This window comes from Leptonychotes weddellii, chromosome 14 (genome assembly GCF_054177405.1).
Source record: "Leptonychotes weddellii isolate Sample4059 chromosome 14, ASM5417740v2, whole genome shotgun sequence".
Lineage (NCBI taxonomy): Eukaryota > Metazoa > Chordata > Mammalia > Carnivora > Phocidae > Leptonychotes > Leptonychotes weddellii.
In genome coordinates, this window is record NC_138382.1 from 47,352,311 (window position 1) to 47,373,144 (window position 20,834).

At 51.8% G+C, this 20,834-nt stretch overlaps 2 protein-coding genes across 2 annotated transcripts in view; one reads left to right on the top strand and one right to left on the bottom strand.

Moving 5' to 3' along the window:
- Nucleotides 1-12,184, top strand: part of DNAI1 (dynein axonemal intermediate chain 1) — a 39,295-nt gene extending 27,111 nt beyond the window's left edge. Inside the window, exons 14-20 of the mRNA XM_081804075.1 lie at nt 3,950-4,039; nt 4,173-4,260; nt 4,894-4,973; nt 6,203-6,351; nt 6,460-6,559; nt 8,732-8,917; nt 11,861-12,184. Coding sequence (XP_081660201.1) covers nt 3,950-4,039; nt 4,173-4,260; nt 4,894-4,973; nt 6,203-6,351; nt 6,460-6,559; nt 8,732-8,917; nt 11,861-11,959 — 792 coding nt within the window. The 3' untranslated portion in view covers nt 11,960-12,184. The remainder of the gene's footprint in view (nt 1-3,949; nt 4,040-4,172; nt 4,261-4,893; nt 4,974-6,202; nt 6,352-6,459; nt 6,560-8,731; nt 8,918-11,860) is intronic.
- Nucleotides 12,185-12,249: 65 nt separating this feature from the next.
- Nucleotides 12,250-14,506, bottom strand: ENHO (energy homeostasis associated). The gene is made up of 2 exons (XM_006734590.3): nt 14,035-14,506; nt 12,250-13,052 (listed from the first exon to the last, which is right to left on the bottom strand). Exon 2 carries the CDS (start codon nt 12,891-12,893, stop codon nt 12,663-12,665), a length of 231 nt encoding a protein of 76 aa, XP_006734653.1. The 5' UTR covers nt 12,894-13,052; nt 14,035-14,506; the 3' UTR covers nt 12,250-12,662.
- Between the last annotated feature and the right edge of the window lie 6,328 nt (nt 14,507-20,834).

The following is a 20,834-nucleotide window of genomic DNA, read 5'->3' on the forward strand; positions in this document are numbered from 1 at the left end:
TAGAGTCTCCAGGCAGACTCTGCACCCCTGCCTTCCTGGCTCTGAGCTCCCTGTGTCATGTGGACACCTGCCCTAGGCACTGGCTCTCAGCTCTCAGACAGCGCAGCTCCCTGAGCAGAGTGGGGGACTGGCCAGGCACAGGGGACATGATGCCCTCTTTGCTTTACCCTTTACCCAGAGCCAGGGCACAGAGAGAGAGGCACCTCCTCCCATGAGACATCTTCCCCCCTGCTCTCCACCAAAGCAGGAACCAAAGCTCACAGACAGTCTCAGGAGTCCTCTCCTCTGAAAATCCCACCTTCCCATCATCGCCTCCAGGCACACAGAGGTCTCGAGACATGCAGAGGATGTCTGCAGAGACCTTAAAGAACCAAGAGAGGAGAAAAGACCTGCTTTGATCAGACTAAACCAGCAGCAGGCCTGCCCATGCTCTCCCAGCTCAGATAGCCCAGAGCCATGCACAGAGCATCTCTGATTGGCCTGACCACCCTCCTCAAGCCCAGGAGAGGACAAGGAGCCAAGGCCAACCATCCGGCTACCACTCTGCTGTGTTCTTGGAATCAAATAGCAGATTGGGAAAAGAAATGGGGCATGGAGAAGACAAGCTATCGCTTTCATTGGGTGGGCGCCGGAGAGACTGGAACCTACCTGGACACGGATGGCCTTCTGCTCTCCCACCATTCTGTTGGGGAAACAGGGCTAGTGCCTTTGCAAAACCGAAGACTCGAGAGTTCTTGGCTGAACTCGTGGCTTGTGACATGGGAGGGGCTGCCGGGCACTCACTTGCTTGCTGGTTTCCTAACTTCCCTCTTTGCCTCTAGTTTCCTCGCCCTTTCCTCATTCATCTATCCATTCAGTGACTCCTCTGTGTGCTCCCCTGAGAGCTGAAGGTGCTTAAGGGCTTGGTCCCTGGGGTTCCTAGTGGGGAGATAAGCACAGCCATGGGCTGCACAGGACAGGGCAAATGCTACCTGCGAAAGAGGGCTCTTGGGGGCACTGAGGGGGGACATGGAGATTGTCCAAGATAGGGAGCGGGGGGGTGGGGGGCAGGTCTTCCCAGAGGAAGCAACACCTGAGCTGAATTGTAAGGGATGAGAAAGCACTAATTAATAACAACTAAATGTAAGATGAGATCCTAGAATATAACAAAAAAGGATATTAGGAGGAAACCAAGAAAATCAAATGAAGTCTAGATTTTAGCTGAAAAAGAAGAAAGAAAGTATTAGTTAGATGAGAAAGGGTACAAAGGGGCGTCAGGCAGAGTGGCTGCCGGGGAACAACATTTGGAGCGCAGTGGGAGAGACAGAGAGGGTGGCGCAGGACCCAGGGAAGCACCAGCACCCTGAGTGAGTGTGCTTCTCCAGCATGGAGGAAGCTTGTGCTTCGGAAGTCAGTGGTTTCAAATGAAGTGCTAGTACAGGAACCCAATATCTCAGAGGTGGGAATGGGGCTGCTTTGGTGAGTCAGGGTCCTGCTTGCTTGAGGGTCCCCTGTTGTCACCCCTCCCCCCCCATCCTCGAAGGTACTTTCATACGGTTCCTAAGAGCTCCCTCCAGTATGGTTTGAAAATGGCTGCCGAGCCATCAGGGAGTTTGGTGCAGAGAAGTAACGCAGTCATGTTGATGTCTTGGAGATGTCCTCTCACCACAGCATGAGAAACTTCAAAGCCTGAGCTATAGCAGGGACAGTGGAGATAGAAATGAGAAGGTAGGGTGAGTGCTTTGAGGCAGTAAAATCAATAGAAGGAAACGAGATGGACATGAGAAAGGAGAAGAATTGGTGCTGCTCCCTGAGACTCCGCCCAGGAGAGCACCCAGGGAGGTGGGAATGACAGAGGAGGAGCAGGTTTGGCCAGAAGTTAATACAAGAAGCCAGAGGAACACCTACAATTAAAAGACGTCAGAGGAGGCATCCTACAGGCAGTGGGCTGTGGAAGCCTGGAGCTTGGAGGAAAGCTATGCTGGTAAATGGCACGTCAGTGACATCAGAGTCTAAGTGCTTCTTAAAGGGACTGTGTCTTGGAGGAGACTAGAGAGGTTCTGTTGGATCTCAAATGCCAGGCTGAGGCAGAAGAACTTTGTTCCGTTGGCAGCAGGGAGCCATGGAAGGTTTTGGAGCCAGGGAGAGAACTGTCTGCTCAAAGGGGACTAGGTTCCTAGCCCATGGCCCAGGCTACGGCCCAAGGGAGCTCATCTGGGTAGCCCAGCCCTGTTCAAGCCCCAACGTGAAGCCTCAACCAGCAACACTCTGTGTGTGTGTGTGTGTGTGTGTGTTCTGTGCTATACTGGGGAAGGGAGCAGGGAAGGATAGCTGAGCAGAGACTGGGGGCAGGCAGGTCTGCCCTAATCAGATAAGGCAGAAGAGAAGGAATCAGTTAAGCAGGCCCCATCTGCTCCTTACCACCTACTTCCTGGACATTCGTTCATTCTCTGAACCCCACTTACCACCTGCTCACCCCCCTTTATTCCTACCCTCCCACCTCCACCCCAGGAGCACGTGTGTGACTTGTACACACACACACATACCTGCTCACTTGCAAACACATGCAGCAACCCCCATCGGGCATCGGGCTGCTAAGTGGGGTGTGAACTACAATTTCCATGCCTGCCGGTGGCTGCTCACTAAACACTTCCCTTTGTAGCTCCCTAGCACCTCTTATAGCCTGGCCTTTGACACCCCCTGTCCCCTCCCCCCTTTCAAGAGCCTATCTTTACACAGAAGGAGAAGTGGTCCCAGCGTAAGGGCCAGCTCGGACTTATACCTCAGAGGCTCTGGGGTGTTCTAGGCCCCCCAGTGAAAAAAGAGCCAGCTGCCTAGACAGGCCCAGGCAGGACGGGCCCGCCCTTCTGTAGCTGTGATCAGCCATGCCTGGGGGTTGGCTGGGGACAGGCGACCCCCTCTCCCCCAGCCAGCCCCCTCAACAGCCATGGTGACAGCTGTGGTCACAGGCAGCCGTAGTGGGTTCGGTCCTCCCTCACCGGGCCCCTACTTGTGACAGGGGGGAGGGACAGGGTCCCAGCATGGGAGGTCTGGAGGGAGCTGGAGGATGGAAAGCTCTGGGCACCCAGCCCCACCCCAGCTCTCTGGGACAGGACTTGGCCAGGCCTCCACATCTGGCAACAGAAACTTGAGCCTCAAGCGTGTCATCTTCATAAGACAACAGCTCTGTCTCCAAAACACTTTACCATATGTTTGCCTCCAGCCCTGAGAAGAAGGGTGGGGCACGATTATTAACCCTGAGTTGAAGATGGAGGAAGGCAGCTCAAATCTGAGATTTGGGAGCAAGATCCTGGGAGCAGGAGCTAGTGGTGAAGTGAAGGCGGAAACAGGAGAGACTGCCTAGAGAAAGGCCAACCTGGAAGAAGAGGGCACCCCCGTCAAGCAAGCAGGAAAAAGCCCCCTGCAGAACCTTGGCACCCCAGTTCCTAGGATGAGGGTCATAACGGGGATATTCGCTAACGTTTATTGAACCTTTAATATTTGCAATGTTCTCACATCAGGGCCTCGTGTTCATGGTCTCATTTAACCCTTACAGCAAACCTATGCTGTTATGGTTCCCGTTTTACAAGTGAGGAAACTGGTTGATGGACCCTGTTCTTTCCAGGCCTGCCCACATAAGGAGGATGAGCCCAGAGATGCCACCTTCTCCCTACAACTGGCTCCTGGAACCCAACCCAGGGAGGAATTGGGCACCTCCACTGCCAAGCCAGTGGATTAGGGCAGTGCCCTGAGTTGGCACGGTTACTCCAGAATGGTCAGGGACAGAGGGATGAGAGAGACAGAGATGGGTGGAAGGAGAGAGGGAGGGCCAACTGTGGGACTCTGGGAAATGGGCTCCCAGAACTTGCTTCTGAAGCTCACACGGATTCTTGAGGGAGCCCTGCTCAGCTCCCAGTCCTAACTCAACATCCTAGTAGTGTCCCGAAGCTCAAAGGTTGGGATGTTTCAGGTCAGGTGGCAGAAGGATGACATGGACAACAACCTCAACTTCTTCTCTGTGTCATCTGACGGCAGGATTGTGTCTTGGACGCTCTTGAAGGTGCCTGTTTCCCAGAAAGTGTCATATAGGGTGGAGATGGGGAGTGGGGGAGGGTGCTAAATGGCAAAGGCAGCCTTCAGCCCTGCTGATGCAGCCCCACCCGTGGACCCTCCCCCATCCCTTCTGACCACAGAGCGAGCTGGTTCACACAGATGTCATCAAGCTGAAGGCGGAGGGCAACACCACGGATGGTCTCGATGGGTTGCAGCTACACACAGTGGGTAGGAACCCCAGCCCACTCACATCCAGACCTGACCACTTCACTCAGGCCCCGTGAGGGTCAGAGACAGTGGCCCTCCCCTTTTAGCAAGCACTCCCTCCTCCACTTGCGCTGGACAGAAGCCTGGACAGGAGGTAATGGGAAAGCTTGGCCCTGCTGTCCCTGTCCCGGAGCTTGGCTGTTTGCAGACCCTCCCTGTTTATGCAGATCCCATCCCTGTTTGCAGACCCTTGTTCCTGTTTATGCAGATCAGGCCCCTGTTTACCCAGATCCTATTCCTGTTTACTCAATTCCTGCCCTGTTTATGCAGAGTATATCCCTGTTTGCACAGACCATGTCCCTGTTTGCAGACCCTATCCCTGTTTACCCTGATCCTGACCCTGTTTAAATCAATCCCTGCCTTGTTTACCCAGGCCCCATTCCTGTCTGCAGAAGCCCTGGCCGTAAGCAGAGTCCCAACTGCCTGGGACAGGCAGCAGGCCTGACGGCCAGTTTCTGTTTGCCTGCCTGGCCCCAGCCCCTGCGAGAGCTGAAAGCCGGGGCTCAGGCTATCACAGGGGCCTGCTGGGTAGAGGAGGTGCCGGGAGCCTCCCTCCCAGAACCGGGCTAAAGCTGCTCTACCTCTTCTCCCAAGGCTGTGGCACCGCCTTTGACTTCCACAAAGAGATTGACTATATGTTCCTAGTGGGCACAGAGGAGGGAAAGATCTACAAGGTGAGGCAGCGCCGCCCTGTGCCAGCTTCTTACGGGGCCGCTTAGACCCGAGAACCATGGGACTTTATCCTTCTCAACAGACCCTATTCTGGCAGACCTTAGGGTTAGTCAGTTCTAGAAAGCTTCTTGGGAGAAGTTAATGTAGTCTTGACTTGCTTGGGTGGCAGGAAGAGGGGATGACTGCAGAAAAGGGGATGAAAATCTAGAGGGTGACTTTAGCCCAGCCTGGTATCTTTCCCTCTGGGCCCTCCCTCCCTTCCTAGGAGTAGAAGAAGTAGAAGTGGGAGTGGGCGCTGGGGGGAGTTGGAACATTCCAAGAAGACTTCCTGGAGGAGATCTGGAACTTGAGCTGAGCTCTAAAGGCTGGGTAACACGAAAATTTAATCTCTGAATCTTGGGTGTGTTCCAGCCAGTAGGATGGAACTTCATGGCCAGTTTCTGTAAGGTCTCAGTGTTAGTAGGTGAACATCCTTCTGAACCTCCATCTATCCAGAAATAGCTCTGCTGCAAGCTTTTCTTAGGCTCAAAGACTCAGAATGTTAATTACAGACAGCCTCCCAGGAGCCCCTGAGGCCCAGCAGGAGCTGGTCTGAATGCAAAAGAGGTCCCCAACCCCCTCTATGCCCATCGGAATGGCAAGCATGGGAGAGGCAGGAGGGAGGAGACTAGTCAGTCACACTGTCTCTTGGAGGGAGAGAGAGGCGCATGCTGGTCTGGGCAAGAAACCCAATGGGAAATCATGAGATTGGGACTTGCTCCTGGCTCTGCACCTACTCTTACCTGGGCAAGGTGGGATGTTTATCACTATTGCAAGGATTTTATCTGTGGGCTATGAGTGGACCCAGGGCTCTGTCTGTCTGCCCATAGGCTTTGGCCTGGACACAGGCTAGGGCACACCTCACCCAGGGCCCCCAGATCTGCTCTGCCTTGACTCAGGGAGAGAAGGCCTTCTCTACTTGGCCTGGAATCCTTTGGGCAGACTACAGCACTGTCTCTCACCCTCCAGGAAAACTCCCCAGCCCGTTAAGCCCCTCCTTTCTCTCTGGTCATGTTGAGGACACAGAGAAGAGCAGCCAGCAGCTTGGCCCCCGTTCAGCTGTGACAGTGATGTGGGGACAGAAGAGGAGTCTTAGGTTCTGACTCTCCAGGGCTTCCAGGGAAGTGGTGGCTGCTGACTTCTCTCTCATTCCTAATCCCTGATCCTCCCACTGCCCTCACCCTCGCCCCAGTGCTCTAAATCTTACTCCAGCAAATTCCTTGACACCTATGATGCCCACAACATGGCAGTGGACGCTGTGTCCTGGAATCCATACCACACCAAGGTCTTCATGTCCTGCAGCTCTGACTGGACCGTGAAGATCTGGGACCACACCATCAAGTGAGAGAGCCATGCCCTCCCTCAGATCCCACCCTGGGCGGGGGCCTGCGGAACTCTAGCACTGTGAGTCCTCTGTGTGGTGAACTCTCCACCCCTCCACCACTGCAGGACTCCGATGTTCATCTATGATCTAAATTCAGCTGTGGGCGATGTGGCCTGGGCACCTTACTCTTCTACTGTGTTTGCAGCAGTCACCACCAACGGGAAGGTGAGTGCCCCCTTCGGAGCCTCTACTAGAGATAGGATGAGGTATCTTAGGGTCTCCCCCCTAGAGAGCCCATGCAGTGCCCTTATCAGGTAGAGGAAAGTGAGACATAAGGACTCTCTATTCTCAAGGGGTAGGCCAGCCAGGGCCCTGTCAAAAGAGGAATCATTCATCCCACGAGGCCTCGAGGAGAGAATGGGGCTGTTCATCTTGAAGGACAGAACACTCTGGGGGATAAGATGCCGTGAGGAACAGTTATCTTCTCTGATGGCCCTGGGGAGGGAGCTACAGGATGGCAGAGGCAAGCTGGATGTAAGGAAAAACTTCTGAACCAGAATTTATCTGTGATTGAAATAATGTCTAAAAGGTAGCAAGGTCCCCATCCCTGGGAATGTGCAAGCGGAGTCTGAGGAAGGAAGAGGGGAGGGGTCTGTGCAACACTGAGAATTGGTAAAAACTCAGAAGCAAACATTTTTTGAGGAAATTCTTGGATGCAAATCCCATTTTTCCTTATGGCCTTTGATATAACCTGAGAGGCACCCACTCAAGGAAAGTCTATATAGTTGAAGGCATCACCCTAAAGTCAATCAGTCACCTATTTGCCGAACAGATGTTTACTAAGGGCCAACTATGGCGCCCAGCACCAGGGCAGGGCCTGGCGACTTAGGTCCCTGCAGTTATAGAGCTCACACTCCCATGAAAGTAAAGGGACACAAGGCAACCACAAAATTAGCGTTAAGTGCTAGGCAGAGATGACCGGAGGAATATGTGTGCACACAGTGTTCATAGCATTATTCATAATAGCCAAAAAGTGAAACAAACCAAATGTCCATCAATTGATGAATGGATAAACAAAATACGGTATATCTAAAAGGATTATTATCCAGCAATAACAAGGAATGAAGTATCAGATACATGCTACAACATGGATGAACTTGAAAACATGCTAGCGTAAGAAGTCGGTCACAAAAGACCACACACTGTATGATTCCATTTATGTATGTCTAGACTAGGCAGAACTAGAGAGACAGAGAGTAGATTTGTGGTTGCTCAGGGCTGGGGGTGTGGGAGAACATGGGAAGTGACTGTTAATGGCACAAGGGTTCTTTTGGGGTGATGAAAATGTTCTAAAATTGGTTGTGGTGATGGTTGCATAACTGTGAATATACCAAAAACCAAGAACTGTATACTTTTAAGTGGGTAAATGTTTTTGTATGTGAATTATATCTCAATAAAGCTATTATATTTTTTAAAAGAGAGAGAAAAGGAGTGATGTAAAAGAAAAGGACGGGGCGGTCTCTTAGAGTGGTCAAGGAAAGCTTCTTTAAGAGGTGACATTCAGGCTGAGAGCTGAATGACAAGAGCTAGCCTGGTGAAGACAGGGAGAGGCACTGCAGACAGAGAGGGAGTAGCTAGGGCAAATGCCCCGAGGTGAAAATGAGCTTGAAAGGGTCTCAGGGACAGGCAGGCAAGTGTGGCTGGGTCTAGGAAACAGAGGCGAGAGCGCAGGAAGTGAGAGTGGAGAGTGCAGAAATCTGGAGTAAGGAATCTGGATTTTATGTATACTGCCAAGGGAAACGTCTGGAGGATTTTAGATAGTTTAAAGCTAAGTCTAGTGGCCGCATGGAGGATGAATGGTAGAGGGCAAGAGCGGAAGCGGAAAGACCCCTCAGGACACTGCCACAGTTGTCCAGGCAAGAGTTACTAAGGGCTTGGACTCAGGGAATGGTAAAAATAAGATTAAACATTTGTCTGAGCACCTTGCATATATTAACTGGTATAAACCCTGGCTCTGCCACTTACTGGCAAGTTACCCTTAAGAGCCTCTATCGCCTCATTTATAAAATAGGGCTAATAACAGAACCTACCTTATAGAGTGTCTGTGAGGATTATTAGGTGATACAACTATGTAACATGCTTGCCCAGAGTCTAGTACACAGTAAGTGTATGGTAGTTGCTATTATTGTTAATTCTGCATAGACTTAAATTTTCTCCCAACCTTTTTATGTTCGGAAAACACATAATCAGAGACACAAATCCCCTCTCCCACTGCCTCCAGCTCCAGCTAGCCAGGCTTCTGTTGTGTTTGCCCAGAAAGCCCATGTGCTGGTTCTTCTGAGGTGGGGGACAGGGAACCCCTTATCCTTGAGTGTGCTGACACTCACCTCTCCACAGACCCATGTGTTTGACTTGTCCATCAACAAGTATGAGGCCATCTGCAACCAGCCCGTGGTGGCCAAAAAGAAGAACAAGATCACCCATGTGCAGTTCAATCCTATCCACCCCATCATCATTGTGGGTGATGACCGTGGGCACGTCATTTGCCTCAAGCTCTCACCCAACTTGCGCAAGACGCCAAAGGTACAGACTTGGGTAGTTTGGGCGGCTGTAAGAAGTAAAGTCCAAGATGGTGGGGGTTGAGAGAAGGGGGAGGAGCCAGGGGGTGGCCCCCAGCTTTCTAGCTTGGGAAACCCAGGGTCAGGATGGTGTCATTTGCCCAAATACGGAGCACAGGAGAAGCAGGTTTGTGGAGAGAAAATTAGATCAGTTTTGCCATGCTAAATCTAAGTTACCTGTGAAACTTGCAGGTGGAGACATCGGTAAGTAGGCGACTGTATGGGTCCAAAGCCTGGAGAAGCACATAGACATCATTGGCTTGTTTAGTGTAGACCAGATTACCCAGGAAGGGGGCTTGGGGCTTAGTCACTGCTTCATTGGCCTCAGCTCCAGTGGTCCTTGAGCTGGGAGCTGGGGGTCCACACAGGGAAGAACGTGAAAAGGAAAAGAGGTTAACTAGGTCAGCAGCTAGGCAGCCCTCCTTGTGAGCTCCGGTTTCTTTCTGGGATTTGTACTGATCTGGAGGCCCTGCCCAGAGCCCCAAAGCCCTGAAAACAGGCTATGGAGGCCAGAGCCAGCACCTCAAAGTCTAGATTTCAGAGTCCTGATTCAGACCTAAGCATCCAGGCCTTCGAATCCAGAGCCCAGTCCTGCCCATTTGGGTGCTAAGTGAAGATACGGAATTTGCTTTCTGCCAGGTTCTGGGCCAGGATCAGAGCTGAGCCAGGGCTGGGCCAAGTTGCCCCGGTGACTACACCTCTCGGTTGCAATACGAGGCATTTATTTGCGGTTTGAGGCAAGGGCAGGGCCCTGTCTCTTTCAACTAGTGATACCTGCCCCCCCCCCGCGCCCTTACCAAAGCAGGGGTCAACGTAACATCCCTCTGGTACCTGCCTGGTCTATTCCGCACCATGACCAGGAGACAAGGGCTGGGAGTTTGGCCGGGCCTGTAATTGTAGCCAGCTGGGGGAGGGGGTGGACTTGGCTATAAATACTCAGAAGGCTGCTAAGCGCCTGCAGCTGTGGCCTAGAGGCTGTGGTGGGCTGGGGTGGGAAGGGATGGGATGGGGTGGGGGGTCGGGCATGGTCTGAAGCTCTTTGCTGAGCCCAGCAAGTTGGTCTCAAGGAGGGGGAAGGAGACAGCACAATTTGTGGAACAGATAAAATCTGCTCTTAATATAGTGAGGAGAGAGACCCAGGCTTGAGCCGGCAGAGCTGGACAGCCCAGTGGGAGGGGCAAGGGTATAGCCATCACACCTGGAGGGTGGTAGGTCTGGGTGGGGGCCGGCCCTGCTCACTCTGACCCAGAGAGGCAAGGATCTCCCACAGTCCCAACTCCTCTCAGAGCAAGGGTCAGCCCTAGCTAAGAGGGCTGGGCTCTGCGTATCTGGGGACCTGTATCTCTGAAGCCCTGAGGATATGGTTACCTGGGGAGCAGAGGACCTGAGCGGGTGACAGCTGGGGGCTAGTGCTCCAGTGGATTGGAGGTTCCCGTGAAATTGTCATCTGATCCTATCAGTAGCCAAGTGATTTGTTCAAAAGGAAGTCCTCTGAGCATCCTTACTGCCCCTCCTCTTTGGGCTGCAGTCTCCCTGTCCTTCCCAGGAGGGTTTGGCCAGAGGCCCAACTTCCTGACCCGGGAAGCTTCCTCTGGTGTCAGAGCACAGCCTGTCAAAGGTCAAAGGCTATCTTTCCCTCACTACAGTACAGGTGGGAAACTGAGCCCAGAAAGGCAAGGGACTTGCCCAAAGTCACATAGGGAGTTAATGACAAAGCTGGAACTATAAGCCAGGTCCCAAACTCCCAGGGGATGGGGTGAGGCCAAGAAGAGAACACTAACTTGATTTGGAAGGGAGGATAGTTAAAGGAAAAGACATCTTTGTCCTCTGCCTAGAGAGTGTAGAGGTGAGCTGGGTAGTGGCAAAGGCACTGGGCCACAAGGGGGGGGGGGACAGGTTTGGGAGCAGGTGCGGCGGTCACACCAGGAGGAAATCTGAGCTCCGCATGGTGTCAGTAGCCAGGATGGGGCCAGGAAGGGGCCTGCTGGCCATGCGCTCTCTCCTCTCCTCACAGCCCAGGCCAGACCCAGGCTGGGTCCTCAGCAGGCGAGGCTGGAGCGGGTGCCAGCGAGCAGTGGGCACAGGTGGCTGAGAGGCAGGGCAGGCGGGGGGTGGGGGCTCTGGAGCAGAGGAAAGGCAGGAAACGGCAGCCGCCAGCCTAGGTCATAGCCCGCTGCCTGGACAGAAGGGAGGATGGGACTGGGGCTGGTCTGCTGTGGAGCTCTTGGGGCCTGTGACACATACCCCAGTGTCCCAATTCTCGTTTTCTCGGGGCATTAGAGTGCCCTGTAGGCTGGGGTGAGGGCTCATAAATTTAGGATCTGCTCTTCTGAGGGACAGTCCCAGCTAAGGACATCTGGAATCACATGGGGTGCCTCATGTGCCCTCCTGGGTCTCTTGACAGCCTCCTCCACCCTGGGTATGTGTGAAACAGCAGGCCTGGCCCCAAATGTCTCCCACCTGTGGCTTTGTCCATACCTCTCTCCCTCTGCAAACACACACCCCTTAGCTTCTTGTTAGGACTCAGCCAGGACCCCTCCTGTGGGAAGGGTGGTCCCAACAGTCAGAGGCCTTACCTCTCCCCGGAGCTACAGCTCTCCTAGCCTGAAAGGCTAGTTCCTCTGAGGGTTAGTGGGTAGATACCTTCTGCCACTCCTCCCAGCATCAAGACCATTTATTGATCCGAGATTCAGAGCCAGACTGAATGTTTCTCGGAGGCCCCAGCTGGGCCCAGGTCTCCTAACCTGAGTTGGGGCTGAGGAGAGGCAGGGATCCAGAATCTAACTGGCCGGGAGAGGGGCGGGACAAAGCTGGGGCAGGCTGGGCAAAGGAGGCAGAACTGGGACCCAGAGAAAGGTGGCCCATCCCTCACCATTCCCCCCCCTCCATGTACTTCTCCCCTCCCCAGGAAAAGAAGGGGCAGGAGGTACAGAAGGGTCCAGCTGTGGAGATCGCAAAATTGGATAAACTGCTGAACCTGGTGAGGGAAGTGAAAACCAAGACCTGAGGGCCTAGCCTCAGTCCCTGTCCCATTTTTTGAACCCAGTACTTGTAACCCCTGACCCTGGTACCCAAGCCCAGCCTTAGTACCCAGTATGTGACCCCCACCCCTGATCAGGTCCCAGAATCTACCATCAGCACTCTACTTCGGCCCTGGTCCCAGCACCTCACCCCAGGACTTGGCCCTCAACCATTATCCCATCCTACTTTGCACAAATAAACCGGTGTCTGGAAACTCACCCCACACCTTTATTTTTGCTACTGCAGGGCCCTCAGGAAGAGGAGGAAATCTCAGGGTAGAGCCATAGTTCCATTTATTATCCAGCAAACAGTAGGAGGACCCGAGGAGGGGCCCAGCCTGGACGCCCTCCCGTTATTGCCATGGATTCCAGTTTGCTTCCCCAACCTCAAGGGCCTGGAGGCAATTGGCCTAGGGAAAGGTAGCCCCAGTCCCTGGCCCTTAGTATGGAGCAGAGTCAAGATGGCCCTGGCCCTAGCACCAACTCATGAACCCCCACCCCAGGCCTGTACGAAGGGCCACCAGAGTGCCTCGTGGGGCTAGACCGGCTAGACTCTGGGCTGCTAGGTCCAGCTCCAGACAGGCTGGACTCTGGGTTCTGGACCCCAGGCTGGCTAGACCCTGGGATCCTGATTCCAGGCTCTGGGTGGGGCAGACTTAGGCCCCAGACTCCAGGCTAGGCGAGGGGCCTTCAGGGCTGCAGCAGGTAGCTGCCTTCATGGCTGGGCTTCTGAGGCGGGGGTGCCTTCTCAGGACAGGGGCCAGGGCTGGAGTTGGGACTGGATTCCGAGAGAGAGTCGATGTCCACAGAGCGGGAATGGCAGGCCCAGCAGAGAATGACCCAGAGCAGCAGCAGCAAGAAGCCTACAAGGCCGTTGCAGACGATGGCAATGAGGGCCCCCTGGGAGATGGCTGCCCCCATGACAGGCAGCACCCTCAGACCAGCCCAGACCACGGGGCTGGCTCAGTGGCAAGGCCCATGCCGAGGCGGAACTCCAGTATAGCTGGCCTTCCAAAGAGGCTGTCCTGTCCACACACTCAATGATTCCTGGGCAGTGGATGTCCACCTGCAGTCCTGAGCCTGTGGCAGGTAGAGAGCAGAGGAGAGGGTGGTGAGGAGGAAGGGGTAGGTTGAAGGGGTAGGGTGAGGCCTAGGAGGAGAGGGGTAGAGAACAGGGTCCTTTCCCACATCTCTGGCTTCCCTGGCAGAGGACTCTGGGTCCCAGCAGGTCTAAATACCCCACAGAGCCAAGGCCCCCATCCTCAGGCCTGGCTCTGGGCACCTGGATGCGGGTGCGGCCACAGTGGGAAAGCTGGAGTAGACATCCTATATCTCAATCTCCTTAGAACCAGTGGGCATGGCCTGGCCCTGCCACCAAGCTTCCAGCTCTCAAAAGCACTGTGTTGAGTGGATGAGACTAAGGAAGCCCAAGGCCTTAGAGGACGGGGATTGTAACCAGCACTAGTGTGGCCTGGGCACCTCCCCCTACTCAGGACTCCAGCCAGCCAGCCCGGGAGGCCTCCAGAGGTGCGAGCTCAGACAGAGGGAACTTTGTGGAGGCCCTGGCACGCATGTGTGGGTCTGTGTACCCAAGGCGGTGCTCCTAGGTGTGCCTCTCTGTGGGACTATCTCTCCAGGTCAGTTGTGCGTGTCTGTGTGTCTGGCTCTTAATCTTTCGGTGCCCTTGCCTAGATGTGTGCCTCCGCCTCTGCATACCCACCTCTATGTTTGTGCAGCTGTCTTTCTGTGTGGCTCTCTTTTTATTTGTCTCCGTGTGTCCCCATCTCTGAGTGAGTGTATCTCTTTTCTCTGTGTATATGAGTCTCTTGTGTCTCTCGGTCTCTCTTTTCTTCCCTGCTGTGTGTCACTCTGTCCCCGTGGACGTGTCTCTCTCCCCTTCTCCGTGGGGTCTGTCTCTCTAGTTCTGTGAGTCGCGTGTGTCTCTTTGTGTCTGTCTCTTTCTCCCCGGCGGCGCCTCTATGTCTCCATGTGGGTCTGGGTCTCTTTATCTCTGTCTCTGGTTCTCGGTCCCCGTACCCCTGGGGGGAGGGCCCCCCCTTACCTGAGTTGAGCCCGGTGCGCGCCCGCGGGAGGGTCCGGGGCAGCGCGATGCTGGGTGCCGACTGAGTCTCTGGAGCCTGCGGGCGCGGGGCGGGGGGGAGGGGGGGGCGGGAAGAGGCGGGCAGGGGCGATGTGCCCTCCCCCGGCCCTCCCCCTCGGCCGCGCAGCCTCCGCCGGCCGCTCCCGCCGCGGCGCGACCGGGTCGGCCTCTGCCGCGGGCGGTCTGCGGCGAGCCGGCACCTCCTCTCCCTGGGGCGGTGCCTCCTCCGCGGCCGCGGCGGCTCGCTAGCTCGTTCGGCGGCGTTCGGGCGGCGGCGGCTGCGGCCCGGGCACGAGGTTCGGGTAGGCTCGGCTACGTTCGGCTACGTTCGGCTATGTTCGGCTGGGCTCGGCTGGGCTCGGCTGGGCTCGGCAGGCAGCAAAAACAGCGGAGAACCTCGCTTCCTGGGAGGCCGGCGGCCGGCGGCCAGTGGCCAGTGGGGGGTGGAGCCATCTCCGCGCCGCTGCCGTCATTCAATTGGCTGGCTGCGCCAGCTCCCGGACGATTGGTCGCGCGCTGGGGTGGGGACTGGCTCGCCCCTTGTGCAGGCGTGGGGCGGGGGCGAGAGAAAGACTGAAGGGGCTGCTGGGTCTTGATCCGTCTGGAGGAAGGGGGTGGGAACGAGGCCCACCTACTTGCGGGTATATCTTGCACCTTCAACACCTGGAAGAGCTGCACACAACATCCGAGAAAGGCCTCTGTACCCTCATACGTGAGGAGACTGCCCATCCATATCTGCCTCTGCCCGCATCATCCAAGGAGGAAGGCCTTGGGTCCCCATATCTAGGAGGAGACTGAACGTCCTCATCTTGGAAGCCCCCTAGACTTCTACACAACCACTCCCAGCTGGGGGTGGACTCCGCATCCCCACTTTAGAGGGTCTGTAGGTGGCTCTACATTCCCTGGCCCCAGGAGGTGTGAGCAGCTCTGCCAACACAAGTTCTTTGGGCATATTTATTGAGTTCCTACCCAGTACTGGTCGCGGGTTCGTGCTTTGCTGCGCTGTGGGGGAGCCTAAGGTAGAGAGTAATGGGGTATTCCGAGAGATCGGTCAGCCAGGGCTGGAACAGGACCAGGCATGACGCTCCATCCTAGAAGCTCCTGACTCTCTCCATCCTAGAATCTCTCCTAAGAGGAAGATCAGTTTGGGCAGAAGCCTGTCAGGTAGGCCTTCCTACCCTACCTCATAGGTCAGTGATTCCTAAGTGTTCTGAACTGGACCCTTTTCTCGTCCTCCTCTACATATTCGCCATGGATGCTCACATCCCTAAAGCTATACCATGAAGACTCTCAGTGCTCCCAAATCCAGCATTACTTTATCTCTGGAATTCTAGCCATAGATCCAAGTGCCTTCCAGAATCAGGGGGGTATTGATTCCTGGTTCTGCCATTTAACTTTGTGATCTTGAGCAAGTTACCCACCCTCTTTTAGCCTCAGCTTCCTCATCTGTAAAGTTGTTGTAGTAATAGGTACCTCTCAGGGTTGTAATTCACCAATTCATTTATACCCGACCCACCACATCTTAGCAAATGCCAACTGACACAACCCCAAGGACTATATGGCTAAGGGGCCCCTTCCCTCAATGCCATGAAATTCACATGAGATCCCTATAAATCCAAATGCTATCTTGAAAACAAGAAAGGGAAGGGTAAGATAATTTGAAATACTGAGTCATACTTACAGACTGTCTAAAATAAATTTTTGGACCCTACTGAGTTTACCATAATGGATTAATTTTAGTTCCCCTGCCCCTGTTACCCAGCAGGGTGGGGGCATTGTGAGCAAGATCAAATCAGTTCTAGGAAAGAGAGGAGACCTATATTGTTGCACATCTGAGTGTAATGTGAGTGAATTTGTGACCCAGCTGCAGGAGTTCAGATTTTATCCTGGAAACAGTGGGGAGCCACTGAAGAATTTTGAGCAGAGGAGTAAATGTGATCATATCCAGAAATTAGAGGGATGATTTGGGCTGCTAGGTGGAAGGGGAGATTGAAGGCAGTTGAGACAAAGGACTGAAATGATGTAGGGGAGGAGGATTGGAGAGAACAAGAGAGCACTGAGAATATTTGGGAATTACCATTGGCAGAACTTAGACACATAGACCTACAGGATATGGGGAGTAAGAGGGAGGGAAAAGTCTGGGATAACTTCCAGGTTGGTGACTAGGGATACTGTGATTCCCTTTACTGAGATAGAAAACAGGAGAGAAGGGGTGTTTCAGCAGGGGTCTGGGGTGGTGTGTGGGGGAGGTGGAGGATGATGAATTCCATTTTAGATATGCTAGATTTGAGGTACCAATTGGACACTCAAGTTGAAATGTCCCATATACAGTTGGATAAGTACGCCTGAGGTTCAGACTGAAGACAACATTTTGTGAGTTATCAATAAATGAGTAATAGTCAAATCAGAAAAGTGGATGAGCAGGTTGCCTGTGTGGCTCAGTCGGTTGAGCTTCTGACTCTTGATTTTGTCTCAGGTCATGATCTAGGGTAGTGAGATTGAGCCCCACATGGAGCCCCACGTCAGGCTCTGCGCTAGGTATGGAGCCTGCTTAGGATTCTCTCTCTCCCTCTCCCCCTTCCCACCCCCTCCCTCTCTCAAAAAACAAAAACAAAAATACATAATCAGATACTGAAACCTAAAAACAGGGATGCTTCAGGAATAACTGGAACTAATAGACACAAAAGCCATTAGGATCTCTCTCTACTTCTCATCTCTGTTACTTTCTGCCAGGCTCCTTCATTTCCTTCCCCTGCCCTGCCCAGCCCCCACCATCCCCACCACCAGACTGGCTTCTAGTGTTTTTCTGGTCCACCTGGTGAAAAACATCACTTCAGACAATCCCAAAGCTTAAAAATATTATTGTCTAGGTATCCAACAAGACACTGGCTTCTTTTTCTTGGTTGCAGTTTGCAAATTCCTCAGGAAGTGCTCTGATTGGCTCAGCTTGGGTAGATACTTAACTCTGCACCCCATCAACTGTGGCCAAGGAATGGATGAAGCTCAAATTGCCTAACATGGCTCACATGAAAACCCCATGAACATTGTGGCAGGGGAGGGGGGTCCTAAGAGAAAAGAGAATGCAGAATGGCAGGTGTTCGCTGTAGTTTGCTTGCCCAACACACACACATTATTTTCCTACATATATATGATTCCAAAAATGTCCTCACCTACATATTCCAACCATTCCACTATACATATGCCAATAAATTCACCTTCTCTCTAGTGGAGGGCAGCTCAATGACACATCTAGCTCCTGCTTCTGGGGATTATATCATAGGACCACTGTTCGTCACATATAAGTTCTCTGAGTAATGTCCCTTCGTGCTCCAGTTAGGTTTCTATAAGGTGTGAATATGGCTTCTAATAATCTCATTACCTTTGTTTGAATTGCCTTTGAACTACCTTTAAACCACTACCCCCCTGCCCAAAAATAACCCCCAAAACTCCTGATATCTAGCGATGGAAGAAATAAAGAACAAACTAAAAAGAAGGCTCTGTAGAGTGGTCAGTAATCCAGAGCATCATATATTTTTTGGCCATGAATGACAATGAAAATGGTGGGCCATGAATGACAATGAAAATGGCATCTGTTTTTTGACTCACATCTTTGGCTACAGAGTTTCTCAGTCAGCCAATCTGCCTGCCCCAGGTTTTGCCCACAAGGATGTGATCCCTTATCCAGTGTTCTGAGAGCATCATCGTGGAGGATTTCTCTGTGGGGCACTGTACTGATTAGCACTACACTTTCTGGTGGTGTTTTAGGGATTATCCTGGGATTGAGCAATCACAGATCTCTGCATTTATGAGATTGGGTGTGGTTTTATTTTCCTCCCAGATCATACAATTCTTTTAAAATCATAATCAGCTGTCTGTCAGTTTCATCTGGGGGAGAATTCGTTTTGCTAATAGATTATTCATCCTAAAGCACTCTTCCCCCCTAGTTTAAACAACTCTAGGGATGCCTGGGTGGCTCAGTCAGTTAAGCGTCTGCCTTCGGCTCAGGTTATGATCCCAGGGTCCTGGGATTGAGCCCTGCTTCAGGCTCCCTCCTCGTTGGGAAGGCTGCTTCTCCCTCTCCCTCTGCCACTCTTCCTGCTTGTGCTTTCTCCCTCTCTCTCTTTCTCTGTCAAATAAATAAATAAAATCTGTAAAAAAAATAAACAACTCTGAAATCAGAATACAGTCCTACAATTAATTGCATAAAATAGTTTTTTAGCCTCTTTTTTTTTTTAAGATTTTATTTATTTATTTGAGAGAGAGAGAGAATGAGAGAGAGACAGAGAGAGAGAGCATGAGAGGGGAGAGGGTCAGAGGGAGAAGCAGACTCTCCGCCGAGCAGGGAGCCCAATGTGGGACTCGATCCCGGGACTCCAGAATCATGACCTGAGCTGAAGGCAGTCACCCAACCAACTGAGCCATCCAGGCGCCCAGCCTGTTTTCTTCTAGTACTGTTGACCCTGCCTTGTACAATGCAGGGGTTAGGGGCACCAAACCCTTGCACAGTCAAAAATCCATGTATAACTTTTTTAAAACTTTTTTTAAGTTTAGTGTTTTAGTAATCTCTACACCCAATGTGGGGCTTGAACTCACAACTCTGAGATCAAGAGTCACATGCATTCCCCACTGAGCCAGCCAGGTGCCCTCCATGTATAACTTTTGACTCCTTCAGAACTTAACTACTAATAGTCTACTGTTGACCAGAAGCCTTACCGATAACAAACAGTTGATTAACACATATTTTGTATATGTATTATATAATGTATTCTTATAATAAAGCCAGAGAAATAAAATGTTACTAAGAAAATCATAAGAAAAATACATTTACAGTACTATAAAAAAAATCCGCATATAAGTGGACCCATGCAGTTCAAACCTGTGTTGAGGGTCAACTGTAGTTCATAAAGTAACTTGCCTCAAGTAACTGATGGAACATGAGATTTATTAAATATAGTAATTTCATCAGAGTTCTTTTTCACAAATAATAGAATCCACCCTGGATAATTAAAACATAAAAGGGATTTGTTAAAAGATATCATTTAGCTCAGAAATGTTAGGAGGACGGGAAATGAATTTGAGGCTCAGTTTCTAGAAACAACACTCAAACCATACCGCACAACCTGATGAGGACACCACAGCCATTGCCTCTCCAAATACTAAGTACCAAGAGTTTACTTTGACTGCCAGCTTTACAGGCTCTGTAGCATTTCTGCGGTAAGAACTCAATGTTGCAACCACTGGGAAACCACCACTGTTGCCACCACCACCCCCCGAAAGTGGTATACTTATACCTTATAAGTAGACTACCAGCAATCGCAGAAATTGAAGTCTTTTGTCCAACCCGCTTCCTTCCTGTATCAGTCAGAATTAGGCAGGCAACAATGGTTATAAACAACCCCAGATCTTACAAAGATGGATTTCTTGCTCATGCTACAGTTCTGGCATGGGTGAAGTGGGGAGGAGGAGTCTGCTCACTGTGATCACTCAGGATCACAGTGATGATGGAGGTTTCACCATCTCAGGATGATGCCTTTCTTTCCTTTCTTTCTTTCTTTCTCTCTCCTTTTTTTCTTTGTTCTTTCTTTCTTTTTTAAGGATTTTTTAAACTAATCTCTACAACCCACATGTGGGGCTTGAACCTACAACCCCAAGATCAAGAGTCGCATGCTCTACGGACTGAGCCAGCCAGGCATCCCTATGCCACTTTCTTTTTTTTTTTTTTTTTAAGATTTTTTTATTTATTTGAGAGAGAGAGAATGAGAGACAGAGAGCATGAGAGGGAGGAGGGTCAGAGGGAGAAGCAGACTCCCCGCCGAGCAGGGAGCCCGATGCGGGACTCGATCCAGGGACTCCAGGATCATGACCTGAGCCGAAGGCAGTCGCTTAACCAACTGAGCCACCCAGGCGCCCAGCCTATGCCACTTTCTTGATTGGAACCTTCAGCGTTTGCTGTGGTAAAGAGAGTGAGGAAAAATGTACATTGGCTCCTGCTCACATTGCATTGATCAAAACAAATCTCATGGCCATACCTAACATCAACAGACAAAGAAGGGCAACTCTCCTGGTGCTCAGAAGGAAAGGAGAACCAGAAATATTGAACTTTATGATATTTACTCACTCGTATTATAGCTCACTTCCAAATCAAAGTCTCACATGGGGCCAAGTAGCAAATGTCTATAAACAAGCTGCATAGGATGTTGCAAATTTTAGTTCTGACTACTGTACTAAGGAGACTGGATTTTAAAATGTGAATTTTCCCATATAGGAAAACTATTTAAAAGGTGAAGGACATCTATGAATACAACATATTTCTACTACCATAATCAATACTAGAAATTTGTAGAACCATGTTCTCTGAATCCTCAGGTTTGCCACAAAAATGCAGGAGCTGTGCAAGCTCTTGGAGCAATTTCTCTTTTTTAGGACTATGTTTTTCATAATGCTAAAAGGGGCACTTTCAATCCCTCTAACTATGCCTTCTGGCTTCATGGGAAATCTTAGGCTGGAGTGACAGGGCTAGAAGCCTTTCTTCTTCAACCTGCCCTGGAATGATGCCCTTCCCTCACTTGCATTCCAGTCAACTCACTTTACAATGAGAAGCACCATCATATTTGCCTGACAGGGTAGGAACATCCAAAATGGGTGGTCTGCAAGCAGTTAGGGGCCAACAGAGTAAGTATTTTGCTTGGATAAGGAAGTGTGTTTCAGCCTTGACCTCAAACTGCTAGAAGCTAGATCATCCTGCATCGTGCTGAATTGCA

What these genes read in the sequence shown, in the direction of transcription:
- ENHO (XM_006734590.3), bottom strand. Translation starts at nt 12,893, where the DNA reads ATGGGGGCAGCCATCTCCCAGGGGGCCCTCATTGCCATCGTCTGCAAC.